At 54.3% G+C, this 13470-nt stretch overlaps 1 protein-coding gene across 6 annotated transcripts in view; it reads left to right on the top strand.

Moving 5' to 3' along the window:
* ADAMTS16 (ADAM metallopeptidase with thrombospondin type 1 motif 16) overlaps positions 1–13106 on the top strand; it is a 137110-nt gene extending 124004 nt beyond the window's left edge. For all 6 annotated transcript variants that reach the window (XM_079144919.1, XM_079144921.1, XM_079144920.1 and 3 more), the window contains 4 exons: positions 27–221; positions 2173–2397; positions 11844–11991; positions 12723–13106. In XM_079144919.1, coding sequence (XP_079001045.1) covers positions 27–221; positions 2173–2397; positions 11844–11991; positions 12723–12838 — 684 coding nt within the window. In that variant the 3' untranslated portion in view covers positions 12839–13106. The remainder of the gene's footprint in view (positions 1–26; positions 222–2172; positions 2398–11843; positions 11992–12722) is intronic.
* The last annotated feature ends 364 nt before the right edge of the window (positions 13107–13470 follow it).

Raw genomic sequence — 13470 nt, 5'->3', positions numbered from 1 at the left:
GAACCCACCACCAGCTCTGTGTGCAGTGCTCCCGATCCTGTGGAAAAGGGTGGAGGAAGAGGGCCGTGGCCTGCAAGAGCACCAACCCCTCAGCCAGAGCACAGCTGCTGCCCGACGCCGTCTGTGCCACGGAGCCCAAGCCCAGGACCCAGGAGCCCTGCCTGCTGAGGCGCTGCCACAAGCACAAGAAGCTGCAGTGGCTTGTGTCCGCCTGGTCCAAGGTAGGGCTTTGGTCTTCAGGCCTGGGCCACCAGGGTCCTCTCCCGCTTCCTGCTCCTTGCCCCACCCTGCCTTGTCTTCTTGCACCGCCCAAGCCTCTCCTCTCCCCACGCCTCTCCAAGCCACTGCCCTGGGCATCCCTGTCCTCTGAGAGCACCCCAGAGGCACCCATGCTGCCCCACTCAGCACCCAGCAGGTGGTGTGTGAACAGGGCAGCAGCGTGAGGACCGGGGCCCTCATGGTGACAGTGGGGTCCCGGAGCCTCCCCTAACTCCAGAACACTACAAGCTTTGCCAGGGGGCAGCAGGAAGAAGCCGGGTTACTTAGGATGAAGTCTTGTTTCCCGAGACGAGTTTCCATAGGCAGCCGGCACATCTGCAGGAGACAACTCTTACCCTGTGCTGCCGAAGGCCAGGAGGCCTTTCCTTTGCATCATTCAGGGTCCACCCTAGACCCCATCACAGGGGGACTCATGGTGAAAGCAATGGCTTTGGAGTGTGGAAGGCTTCTGACTGGCTTTGCCCAGGAGAGCCCTAGAGAACTTTAAGTATCGTAGAACCCACAGAATGGCAGCAGAACCCGAGTGAGCACCCATCTGCATGAGCGTCGTGGGGTCTCCGTCTCTCAGGGCTACAACTCTGCATGTCCACAACAGGCAGGCCACGAGCTCCTTGCCGTCCCTCCTGCGTGTCTTGGGGAAGGACACGGGTCTCATTAGACGTCACAGTTCCTATGCTCCTCCAGAAATGCCTGGTTTAGAATGTGCCGAGCAGTCTTTAATCCTGCTGAGACACCCCTTGCCACCAAAGACTAGGCTCACTCACTGAAGCAAGCTGTCATTGCTAATGAGGACACCAGGCTCCCTTTCACCCAGGACACGGGAGCCAGTGTCTCAGGACAGAATCACACGTCATGAGAAAAGATGTGTCAACTGTAGCTGTCCTTGGAGCCTAGTTGCAGAAAGCAAGCAGCTTGGGCTATATAGGCTGTGGGCTGTGTTCAGGGACCAAATCCTTGGCCAGAAACAGAACACACACACACACGCACACACACACACACACACACACACACACACTAGGGCTCCTCTCTGAGGCGTGGCCCAGCTAGCAACCTGGATGATTATTTCCATGCAGTCTGTCTGGCATCAGGACACACAGAAAACACACCTGGGAGGGGAAGGTTGGGGGTGTGAGGTCATGCTGGGCAGGTGTTGCCTCCTGGGCCCCTCTGCCTGGGCGACCTGCAGGCACTTCACTTCAGCCCCACTGTCCTTGGACTGCTCAGCTCACCTCCCTCCCCCAGCCCAGGTCAGCCACGCTGGGGACCGGGCTCCTCACAGCCCTGTGCCTGCCCGTGGGACAGCAGCAGGCCTGCCCTTGCCGACAGGTGGCTGCAGGCTTCTGCCTGATTTGCTGGTGTGCCAGGGGTCTCTGCACCTTCAGGGTACCTGTGGCAGAGGCAGCTCAGGCTCAGTGTGCATCTGGGAGGGAGCGAAGAGGTGTGTTTGCTCTCTCTCTGTTCATGCCTCCGTTCTTCACAGGCAGCACCAAGTTTCTGGGAAGATCTGGGAGCACCGGTTGCTTCTACCTGTCTCTGCTTTAGGGACTCACAACATGCCTGAAGCGGGGCGGGTGATCTGGGGCTCTGTGTCGTTTGTCTCACATCCTTGTGTACAAGATTTCTCTATTCCCAGTCAGTGAGAGCCCGCTTTGGAATCACTCCATAATCGTTTCTGACTGTCTGCCCTGACCTATCATGAGGTGCCCCTCTGACTTCAAGACCCTACTTGCTTAAGCGATGGATGTTATGATGCCTTTTAAAATGCCAAGGCCCGGTAACTGTCACCACATGTCAGCATTCACATACATTTTCAGGCTAATATCTTTAGGAGACATTTTGACCAAGGATTTTAAATTAAAAAATTAAAAATCACCTTCTGTCTCCTCTTTTCAGTGCTCTGCCACGTGTGAGAGGGGGACACAGAAACGCTTCCTGAAGTGTGTTGAAAAGTACGTCTCGGGGAAGTACCGGGAGCTGGCCTCCAGGAAGTGCTTCTCCGTGCCGCAGCCCGCCCTGGAGCTGGAACGCCCCTGCGCGCTCTTCCCGTGCCCCCAGCATCGGCTGCGTGCTGCCGCAGGCCCCCCACGGGGCAGCTGGGTGTCCTCGCCCTGGTCCCAGGTAAGAGGCTCTGAGTGGCCCAGGTAAGAGGCTCTGAACTGGGGAGTTCGGGGGCTCTCTGCGGGGTGTGGTCCCCAAGCCCACCAGGCTACCTCATGAGCTTTCTCTCCAGCATGTGGGTGGCCCCTTTCCCGGGAAGGTCACTGAGGGTGGACTCCAAATGTCACTCACTCTTACAGGACTCCCATGCTTTGTTTTAAATTCCCATTAAGTGTACAGAAATGTAATGGTTTTGGGAAAATCTGGGCAGAATATCCTAGAGAGGGGTGTGAATGGGAAGAAATATGAGAACCAGAGTAAATCAGTGGCTGTCAGTTTATAGTTCAACCACGAGGCTGTGAAAGGAGTTGGGCCATCAACCCCCTGGGAACGCAGTGGCCTGCTGGGCCCTGGGAGCAGGCCCGCCTGGGCCGAGGCCCACGGTTTCCTCTCAGGGTCTCCCTCACCCCCCTTCCCGCACTTCCTGCCACTCTAAGGAAGAATTCTGCGGAGACTGTGTCCAGCCTACCCTCATCCCCTGTCCGATTCCTGGTTCTGGGGTTCTGCTCCCAGGTCCTCGGTTTCTGGATGCCCTCTTGTCTGGAACCATGCTTAGCTCCTCTCACTCCTGCTGGGATTTCTGCCTCAGGCAAGGAGGACACAGGCACACAGGTGCCAGGGGCCTGTGCGCAACCCCTGCTCTGTGGGCTGGCACTCTAGCCTTGCATCTGTCCAGCTCAGGGCCGTCTTCCTTCTGTGACTGTCTAGTCTGTTGGCAGGAGAGTGAGTCTTGGGCTCCTGTCTTACAGAAATACCTCCATCCCTGGCCGGCATTTCAAAGCTTATCAGGTGACATTTGCTCCAACATACCCGAGGCACAGTCCCAAGTTTATCAGATCCACAGGGGCATCAGGTCAGCCACATACCCCACCCAGGACTTCCCTCAAGTCACCAGGTGTGTGGATTCCAGCACCTGATCTCAGGGATCATGGACTATCACCTTCAGAAAATCCTTCCAGGATCTGTGTTTCTCTACGGACATTTCCCAAATGGTCTTCCGGGTGCCTACTGCCAGAGAATGGCCTTACCGCTGTCCACCACCTGCTACTGCCCACAACGGGGCCTGCTAGGATAGTGACCACACATCCCTCTCCTGCTTTGTCCACTCACTCACCTTCCTGCAGCCTGTCCCAGAAGCCTGCATCACAGAGAGCTCTACCCTGGGCTCCCAGCATAAGTAAGGGAGGGCGGGGCCTCCCCGAGGAAGCAGGTGCGCACACTCCCCTGAGGCCAGGTAAAAGGAAGTGTGGACAGAGCGCAGACTCCAGTCTGGAGCTGCTTCCCATCCCAGGTCCACGTACCTTTCATCCTGGAACCTCGTGCAGCTGCCAGGGGCCAGTGCAGGTGAGATCCCCGCAGATCACTATGGGGACAGGAGTGTAGCCACAGGTCACATTGGCAAGCATGCTGCAAGGTGCTTTACACACATAGTCTGTGTGGTGCATATGCACATGTGTGAATATCTGCATGCACGCATGTGTACATGCACTGCATTGTACTTAGCACAGCACCCAGCCCACACTCAGGGAGTGCTTGCTGCGTGGGTGAATTTGAAGGGAAATGAACGAGTCCCGTGAGTGCATCAAAACAGCTGCTTCAGTCCTGGTGAGAGCGCCTTCCCTCTCAGGAGACGGCGCCCTCGCCTTGAGGCTTCATTTCCATTTTCCACCAGCTTTGGACGCTCTCCCAGGGACCCTCTCATAACTCCTCATCCTTAAAGCCAAAGGCAACACCAGCTTGCCAGCTGCTGCATCCTCCCACCTCCTCAGCATCGAATTAGAGGTCTGGCGAGCAGGCTGGTGGGGTCAGGAGGTCCGGCTGACCTCGTGCCTGTGCGTGTCAGAAGCGCAAGGGGAGCGACTGGAGAAAGCAAACCGCGGGCAGCCAGCTTGGTCAAGGGCTGCCCACAGTGACGTCCCACAAGGTGCCGTGTCCCCAGGCCCATAGACAGGTAACCAGGTTGATCCGAGTACGTTAGTAAGGACTGAAGAACCGTGGTTGGACTCACAGGCAAGGTCCCTGGAGCCCACTCCACAGGCCAGGTGGTGCTGGTCTCCACAACCTGTCCTGGGAAGGAAATCAGTGTCCATGGGCACAGGTGCTTACTGAGCAGGTGGCCAGGGGTGAGGTCTAAGAATGGACAGAGCCTTAAGCTGAGACCCATTGTGTCTCGCGTATTAGCCAACCTGGGGTCTGGCTCCCTGACAGTGACCAGCTCTCCCGGAGCCCAGGTCTCTCCTTAGGTTGACCTCGTCCTTCACAGGCAGGATGGACCCAGGCTGCACCTTTAATCCCTCCTGGCTCCGCGTCCCTTTCCTGTGAGCCTGTTCCTGGACATGACCTGCTCAGGGGAACAGTGCTCTGTGCCCCAAGGTCAGTGTCCTGCATTGAATAGTGTCCCAAAACTCAAATCCACCCAGAACTCCAGAAGGTGACCTCATTTGGAAATAGATGCAAGTGACATTAGTTAGTATGAGGTCACCTGGGATTAGGGTGACGTTTGCTACTGTGAGAAGGTTCCCTGAGCACAGACTCATGGGGGAGGGGACACGAGATGAGGGATAGAGAAGGAGGCATGGTGACAGGTGGCCGGCACCACCAGATCTTGGGCGAGTGTGAGAACATCTCCTCCGAACCCCAGGAGAACCGCCGCCGTGCCGATGCCTTGGCTTTGGACCCGTGGCCTCCAGAGCGTGTGAGAGTAAGTCTCTGCCGTGCTCAGCACACAGGCAGCGGTTTACCGCAGCAGCCCAGAGAGCTAGGACATGTGGGGCGTCCCCTCCCGGCCCCACCAGAGGCTGAGCTGCCATGGGAAATGGCTGTCTTCGTCACCTCAGAGTCCCTCGTGGCCCCAGCTGGGCTGTGAGGCCCATGGGCGTGCGCTCAGGATATCTCTGTTCTGGGTGCGGCAGCTCCTTGCCCATCTGCTTCTGCGGAAGGTTAGGTCCAGTCGAGGCCTGCAGGCGCCCTACTGTGCAGTCCAGCTGCCAGGACAGCTGGCGTGATGGCCCACTGACGCTTTCCCTCTAGGCTCTTCTGATTCCCACAAACCAGGGCTCCTTCCAGTGGCAGACGACGGGTTGCATCCTCTCCCTTCAACCCAGCCCTACACGGGAAACGGAACCGAACCAAGGAGTTTCACAGAAATGGAAAGCGCGCTTTGGCTGGACATGAGGGTACGCGCCTAAAGTCCCAGCAGCTGGGAGACCGAGGCAGGAGGATCACACTTCAAAGCCAGTCTCAGCAATTTGGTGAGGCCCTAAGCCTCTTAGTGAGACCCTGTCTTTAAATAAAATATAAAGAGGGCTGGGGATGTGGCTCACTGGTTAAACACCCTTAGATCCAATCCCCAGTACCAAAAACAACATCAACAACAAAAAAGCACTTTGTTTTCATTTTATTGAAGCCCAAAGAACCAATCAAGCCCATTGTGGAATTTTTTTTTCAGAATTAGGTGAAATTTCAATAGAATAAAGGCAACTTAAAATCCCCCCAAATGACACCACGCTTCATCCCACTGACGCTCCGGGTGTGCAGGTATGAGCCCAGGATTGGTCTTCACCAGCAGAGGACACCCAGGCTCCTAAGGCGCATCCTGCCCCCAGCCCCAGCTGTCAGGCCAGCGCCCTCCTGTCTGCTCGGCAGGGACTGCGGGCACGTTGGAAAGAGGACAACAAGGTTTACTAATATTTAACTCAAACCCAAACCTACAACCAAAGGATACCTTCAGTAGATTTTGCAAGTCTGGAAATCCCTTCTGCTTGTCTCATACGTGATTTTTATCACCAGCTGACAGTTTCTCTCCACTGTGACTCATCTGCTATAATAAGACCATGGCTATTTGGGGAAAGGTGACAACTCAAGGGCTGTGCTTTCCATGACACTTGTACCCATGCCCGTGCCCTCAAACTGGGAAGCTGTCTGTGTAATGGATGGCCAGCGACTGGCTGAGCTCTGCCTGCAGGCAGCTGCTTCTTGTAGCAATGGAAGGTCCTTGTTCCTGGGTTTGCTCTGCGGGGCTTCTGCAGATCTGACTGGCATTACTTATCACGTCTTATGGAAGGAGTGGTGTAGCACCGGCTCAGATCACTTCAGTCACGTGGGCTTGGAGTCAGGTGGTTCCCACACTGTTTGGCCTGGGAATGGCCTAAGTGGTCACCTGGTGGACTCTCTCTCACTCCACGTGACAGATGAATGTGGCCGGGCTGAGCCCTGGGGGGACCCAGCTCACTCCAGGAGCTCTTCACCAGGACAGTGCACAGACCGGCCTGGAGAAGCACAGCTCTGCTGAGAGGGACAGGCAGCCATGTCACAGGCCAGGCTGCTAAGGCTACGATGCATCATGAAATGCACACCTGTGCACAGACACACACGGCACACAGGATGCACGGACTGGCACAGATGCAGACAGTGGCTGCTGCGTGACCCACCAGGCAGCTGCCCTGTCCCCTTCTTTGCAGCCACCCACCTCTCCTAACCGCACCTGTGCTCCTTGTCCCTACAGTTGCCAAGTACAAGAAGCAGCCCGCCGCCATCAGTGGATAGGGCCAGGGAACACGCCTGCCCAGTTCAAGGAGCTGAGCTTCCTGACCGACTGAATTGGCACAAAACCTCACAGCCCCACGGGGCCGGGCACGGAGCTCGTGTGGCTCCTTTCTCAGTTGAATTGGCTTTGGTCTCCGGAATAGTAGGATAAGGTGCAGGGGGAGAAGCCCTAGAGCTGAAGACAGTATGGAGACCCACCAGAAGATGGCAAATTGAAGGAGAAATTTAAGGGGGACCTCTCAGTGGAGACATGACAGAGGGAGACGAAAGCTTTGGCCCTCAGAAATGGGCATGTACTTAGGTACCTCACCCCCTGAGTTTGGGGAACAAACTACCCCATGCAAGCCAGCCCTCTGGTCTAAATGCATCCTGAGTGACAAGGTAGAGCCACCAGAACATCAGTCACCACTTGGAGACTGACAGTCACCATATTCTACTAGCATTTTTCCACAAAGATCAATGGCACAAAAAAGAGAAAAATCTCTCTAATTAAAAAACTGCTCAAAGCAAACATTATTTAAAAATGCATCTCTTTGGATTTGTTGTACTAACGACTGAGAGTAAGCACTTTCCCATTCATCTCCTTGTGGCACCTCCTACATGTGAGCTGCTGGTCTTTCTAAAAACAGAGATCGGATCACTAGTGACACAGGAGCACTCTGGGGTTTGAGAAGCTCAGAAGGGAGATCCTGGGACTCTTCAGCATTTTGAAAAACTTGAGCTTAGTAGATGTCTGGGTTAGACTCACTGGGGGGACCTGGAACCAGGTCTCCCTGAGGAGTAAATGTCATCCAGAGGCAGGTCATTTCATACTGGCACTGCCAGAAGACCCCAACTGCTGGTGCCTGGAAAGGGCTGTCCTCCTAGATGTTGCGGTGACTCTTCCACATCTCCAGCGATCTTCCCAGCTGAACAGTCTTGGCAATTGGGAGTCCTGTGCTCACTGGGAAGACTTCAGGCCCAAACAGCGTAGAGAGCAACAGCAAGAGAGGCAAGGGAGGGGTTCTCTGGGCTGCAGGAGGGTGCCGGCACTGTGGGCTGTTGGGAGCCCTGGCGGACCTCCCAAGTGCAGGGATGTTCCTGCCTTACACCCTGAACCCCTGTCACATCACTCACCGGGTGAGGGTGTGCTCACCCGTCCACAGCCCAACCTTGTTGGGGAGCCTGCACACCAGGAGGAGAAACAGACCGTAAGGAATATCCACACTGATCCTGCAGAAGTGCTGGGTCTTGGGACTGCACTGTGGGGTGGGGGTCTCACACACAGGAAGTCATTTAGAATCAGGAGCCACAGAGTTGTCTCCAAGGCAACAACCGGAAGGGGTGAGAAGCAGTCCGCTGGGACTGAGGGATATAGTGTTTGCAAAGCCCACACTTTGGAAAGAAGCTCGGTGTCTCTAATCTGGCTCAGTGTTCACAGTCAGGACACTTTGACTCTGTGCACCTTTCTGTTAGAGGTAGAGGTAGCTGAAGTCGTTTCTTAAAACAGTAAAAGGTAACGGTATGGCCAATGAAACTGAAAACCTATAGCAATGGTGCCCCCCACACTGCGTCCCAACTTACAGCCACAGTGACACCATCAGAAGCAGGTTCCTGGACACCTTGCACGCCAGGATAAGCTCAGGCAGTTAGTGGGTGGCCCGGCAGTCTATTTAACAAGTCCTCCATGTGATTCCATGCACACTCAAATGTGAGAGCCGCAGTCTGGGGAGGAAACCAGCACCTGGCACTGGGTGGGGGTCGGATGAACAAGTCGCCATGACTGAGCCCCTGGAGGCCTGTCTGGGCCATCAGTAGGAGGCCCAGGTCAAGACTCATGAAGCTGAAGGAAGAAGCCAGAGCTTTGACCTCCAGGACCAGGGTCCAGACAGTCTTTTCTCTGAGCATTATTATTATTGTGTCAGATGACTTGCCCACCAGTCTTGTCCAGGAGCAGCCTCCTGGCCCCTTCCTGTCCCCACCCGGATACCAGGTCTCCACCCCTGGAGTTCACTTGGTGGTCAAGGGCTCCAGGTGCTTCAGATTCAGTGGCCAGTCTGCAATGTGAATTCTAAACTCCCAGCTGAGATTTCAGCCACCATGTTTGTGCTGTTGATAAACGACTTGCATTTTTTCTCCTTCCTGGACAGAAATGAACACACATTTTCAAGTCTCATATTTTCTTTCCGTCTCCTTGTGTATCAACATCTTGATCAATTCAAAACATTTTTTTAAAAATATTTTCAGTTTGGAATTCTGCATCTTAGTTTCTTCAGTTTACATGAAGAGATGCAAATTTTGAGAAATCTAGAGGCTGTTTATCCCACAAATATTTTTTTCCTGGGAAACTTTAAAGCTTTCTAAACCAATGCTTCTCAAATGTACTGTGCATCTGAATCATCAGAGCATGTGGGGAGGTGGGGATGCTGAGAGTCGGCACCATTGGCAAGCTCTCAGCTGATGCTCTGCTGCACCAAGACGGCAGGTTGAGAGGTGGGTACTGTAAGCACCCCGAGGTTGGCAGCCAGGTCACTGTGTTCATCACTGAATATCTATTGCCTAGAATAATGCCTGGTACAGAAGAGATAAGTGATCAATATTTGTTGAGTAAGAGAATCAATGACAAAACTGAATCAAACCAGATATTAATTATTTTATAACTGATGAAAATCTCTGGAGAGCTCCCTCGATTCCTAATGGAGGCATAATACCCTTAGCAAGAGCAGAATTCTCCGGGTGCTGATTAAGAGAGACATTCAGCCTGAAGAACGGAGCACATTGTGGACCCCAACAAATGTGGACATGCCAGTGGGACACTGTGAATGGCCATCTCAGAACAGCACAGCCACACCCCAAAAGCCACCAGGGCACCCCTGACATGCAGAAGAACACAGAGAACCAAGGCAGAGCTGTATTTCTACAGCATGTTCAGAGAGACATCATAAGCAAAGGGAAATATGTGGCTACAGGGTCGTGACCCTGATCATTCAGAAGTCAGACATGAATCTGCCCATGTCATTGTCTGTCCAGTTGCCAAGGTCATATATTGAAACTGAATTATTGGTGACTGTCACTGAAACTGACGCTGAAGCAAAGGGCTAACTAAACTCTTCAGAAATGCTGCAGACAAGAGCCCAGGGCCTTCTCCACCTTTACCAGAGAGGAGAAAGTGAACAACCAATTCAGCCTGGAGTCCTGGGGCTCTCTTGGTCCCCTCCGGAGGGTACAGAGGATGTTCCACTTGCTCCATCACCTGCTCCCTCTTCCAGGGGACTTGAGGTCACTTTGAAAGTGCTGACTACAGGAGATCCTCAGATTGGGCCTCAGACTGGCTGCTCCCTCGCAGGCTGGCACGGGCCGTGGAGAGCCGGCCGCAGCCTCTCTGGGGCTTGCTGCAGTGGGATCCCAGCACAGTGTCTTCGAGGTCTGGCAGGCGGTGTGACTCATGCATGTCCCCATGTGGCACCAGCCTTCAAGAGAAGCACCCGTTCCATTTGGCGCCTCACAAGAGGCGTGGTCTGAGCCATCTTCTTATAGCTGCTCCTTTCATTGCTCACACTCTTAACCTGGTTGGACTGGAACCCTTATCGGAGCACCATTGAGTGATTTAGTCTAGACTTGTGCAATTTCCTTATTGGAGTGGATTAATCACAGTGAGTCCATGTTCCACTACCTCTCCTGTCCCTTACCCCCTGATTTCTTTGCCCACAGTGGATCCAGGATGGGTCCAGCTCACATTTTGTGGTGCTTGTGCCCAGCCAGGTAATGAAGGGTGGTCTATGGGGCACACCCCTTCTTTCTGTGCTGCTACCCAGAGCCCTGGCACATGAATGCCAAAATACAGTGAGCAGTGAGCCCTGCAGCTGGTGGCACCACCCAGGCCAGTGAAGCTGGGGTGGAGCAGGGACTAGGGACTGGCTCTAGAAGCCTTTCCCAGTGAGGACAACCTGAAGGGTGGCTTAATGAGGACATTCCCCAAGGGCACAAGGCATGTTGGGCTCAGAGAGCAAATCTGGCATCCGCAGAAATGCACCCATTTCCTGTGTTCATCAGACCATCAATGGCTCCAAGAACATTCTAAATTTATGATAACCTTTCTCCTCTGTCCATACCTGGGGTTAATCCAGGCAGGACAGGCAGCAACTGTAGTCATAGAGGGAGACCACCTGGGTAGAAGGATGCTTGCAGTGAGGGGAGAGGCAACGTGCACCCCACAACAGCCAGGGCTGGTGATGGCCAAAGAGTTAGGGAGAACCAGTGCAGGTGAGAAAGAGCCTTTGCCCTCTCCTGGGTATGACATCAGCAATGTTCTCTCAGATATTCAAATCAAAACCAGAATGGGAAGCCTCTTGTTCTGTAATTAAAGAAAACCTCGTGGGTAACCTTGTTGGGGGGTGGAACATAAGTTTATTTTTTTCTTCTCACTGCTGCCTATTTGAGGAGATAGTATGACAATCTATGAATAGCCATTTTTATTTGGTATACTTATTTTTATCAAGTGTACTCTGCCCCAGAGTGCCTGGTCTAAGGAGTCCTCTCAGGCTGCAGCTGTTCAAATCCTAGCCAGAGGGAGCCCTGTCATACCAAGGCTGTCTCCCACCCGAGCACCTGGAAGGGAGAGAGTACCCAGGCTACCAGCTGGCTCAGAATGCTTCGGCAGGGGCCCAACCCAGTGCCCAGTGTGATATGCTCTTGGGGAAGGGTGAGCAGGGCTGCTTTGCTGTATCGGGGCTGAGCGGCACATCACCTGGCTTTTAGTGACCTCATCCTCACTAAAGATGTTCTGGTCTGTAGTGGCTGCCTTCTTTTGCGGACGGGCACAGCGATGCCTGCCCTGTGCTGGGACCTGGCAGCCTGGTGACCATTCTGTGTGGCTCTCACAGTGCACGGCCAGCTGCGGGGGCGGTGTGCAGAGGAGGTCTGTGCAGTGTGTGGCAGGGGGCCGGCCAGCCTCTGACTGCTCACGACATCAGAAGCCTGAGGCCTTCCTGGCCTGCAACACTCACTTCTGCCCCATCCCGGAGAAGAAAGGTGAGTGTGGAGCCCCTCCCGTGGGTGGGGTCGGGTTTCAGGAGCGGTTCCTCAGAAGGCCCATGGAAGCGGGTGCCCACGGCTAGAGACCAGAGTCGGCCCTTGTGCCTGCTGTGCCCTTTCTCTTTCATCAGCTCATCCTCCAGTTTTGTAGTAAAACAGTTACAAAACAGACCCCTGCCTTCCTCACCCTCCCCAGAAAGACAGAGCGGGTTGTAACACAAGTTTGGCCTTTAAAACGCTTATGATTCCTAACTCTGGCAATGCTGTTTCCAGTATTTGAAGAAGACAATTTTAACTGCAGTAGCTTTTCACCCTACATTACACGAAGGCCTCACTTTCTTCTGATGGTCTTGAAAGTTCACCCTGTGCCTGAGGCAGCTGTCGAGCTGGCAGTCTGCCATGGTCCCTGGAGAGCAAATGGAGCAGGGGACAGGGAGCAGTTGGGCTCACACAGAATAAGACAGGTGGTGTTCATCCTAGAGAACCCATCATCCTGATGGTCGGGTGATTGGGTGGGTGCATGTAGCACAAGAAGAAGATCTAAGCTTTGCCAGAAACTCCGACAGGTCTCAGGAAAATACAAGTTCTGCAGGTCTCCTTTAGACCTGAAGAGCTGCCCTCCTTTGGCAGCCTCAAAGTAAAGATAAGTTTGCTGTTGTTGAGCAAGCAGAGATAGACTGGGGCTGTGCTCCGAGCACCTGGCTAACATGAAGTGTGCTTGTTTCCAGACACCTTCTGCAAAGACTACTTCCACTGGTGCCCCCTGGTGCCTCAGCACGGGATGTGCAGCCACAAATTCTACGGCAAGCAGTGCTGCAAGACTTGCTCCAAGTCCAACCTGTGAGTCGGACTGGCCCCAAGCAGAGAAGACACCCAGCAGCAGAGGAGCTCAGACAGACCAGCTGTGCAGTGCGCCATGAGATGCCTCCCAGGAAGCTTGAGCTGGAAGAGGAAACTCCGCACTAGGCCCTTTGACCCAGAGAGCATGTGTGAGTGCTTCAGGGGAGGCAAAGGTGTGCCTGTGTCCACGCCATGTGTGGTCTCCTGTTGGGGTGACATGGGGGGCCCTGTGGGCCATCCTCTGGCATAGAGGCAGGAGGGCCCACACTGTGAAGCAGGAGAGCGGTGCTCACTCACGTTTGCATTCCAGCTGAATCAAGCCCAAAAGACAGAGTGAACCTCCTAATCACTAAATGTTTGGTGCTTTGTAAAACAAAGGCAAGGCCACGAAATAAGGAAAGTTGGCAAATACCTGCTACTAAGCACACCGGCCTCCCACCCCACCTAAACAGCCCTCTGCACCTGGGGTTGGCCACCTGTCTGGGTGGAGGGGCAGGTGCTGTGGCGCTCCCTGGCTCCGCCCAGGTTCCCTCACCTGCCCCAGTGGCCACAGGAGCCTGTGTCATCCCTGAGGTGCTCCCAATGGCCCAGGAGATGATCTGGGACTTTGCTTATGGAATGAGCAGAAGGAAAGCC

The sequence above is a fragment of the Sciurus vulgaris genome (genome assembly GCF_902686455.1).
Source record: "Sciurus vulgaris genome assembly, chromosome: 6".
In the NCBI taxonomy this organism is placed as follows: Eukaryota; Metazoa; Chordata; class Mammalia; order Rodentia; family Sciuridae; genus Sciurus; species Sciurus vulgaris.
The sequence above is the reverse complement of the archived record's forward strand: the minus strand, read 5'-3'. Positions and strand labels throughout refer to the sequence as shown.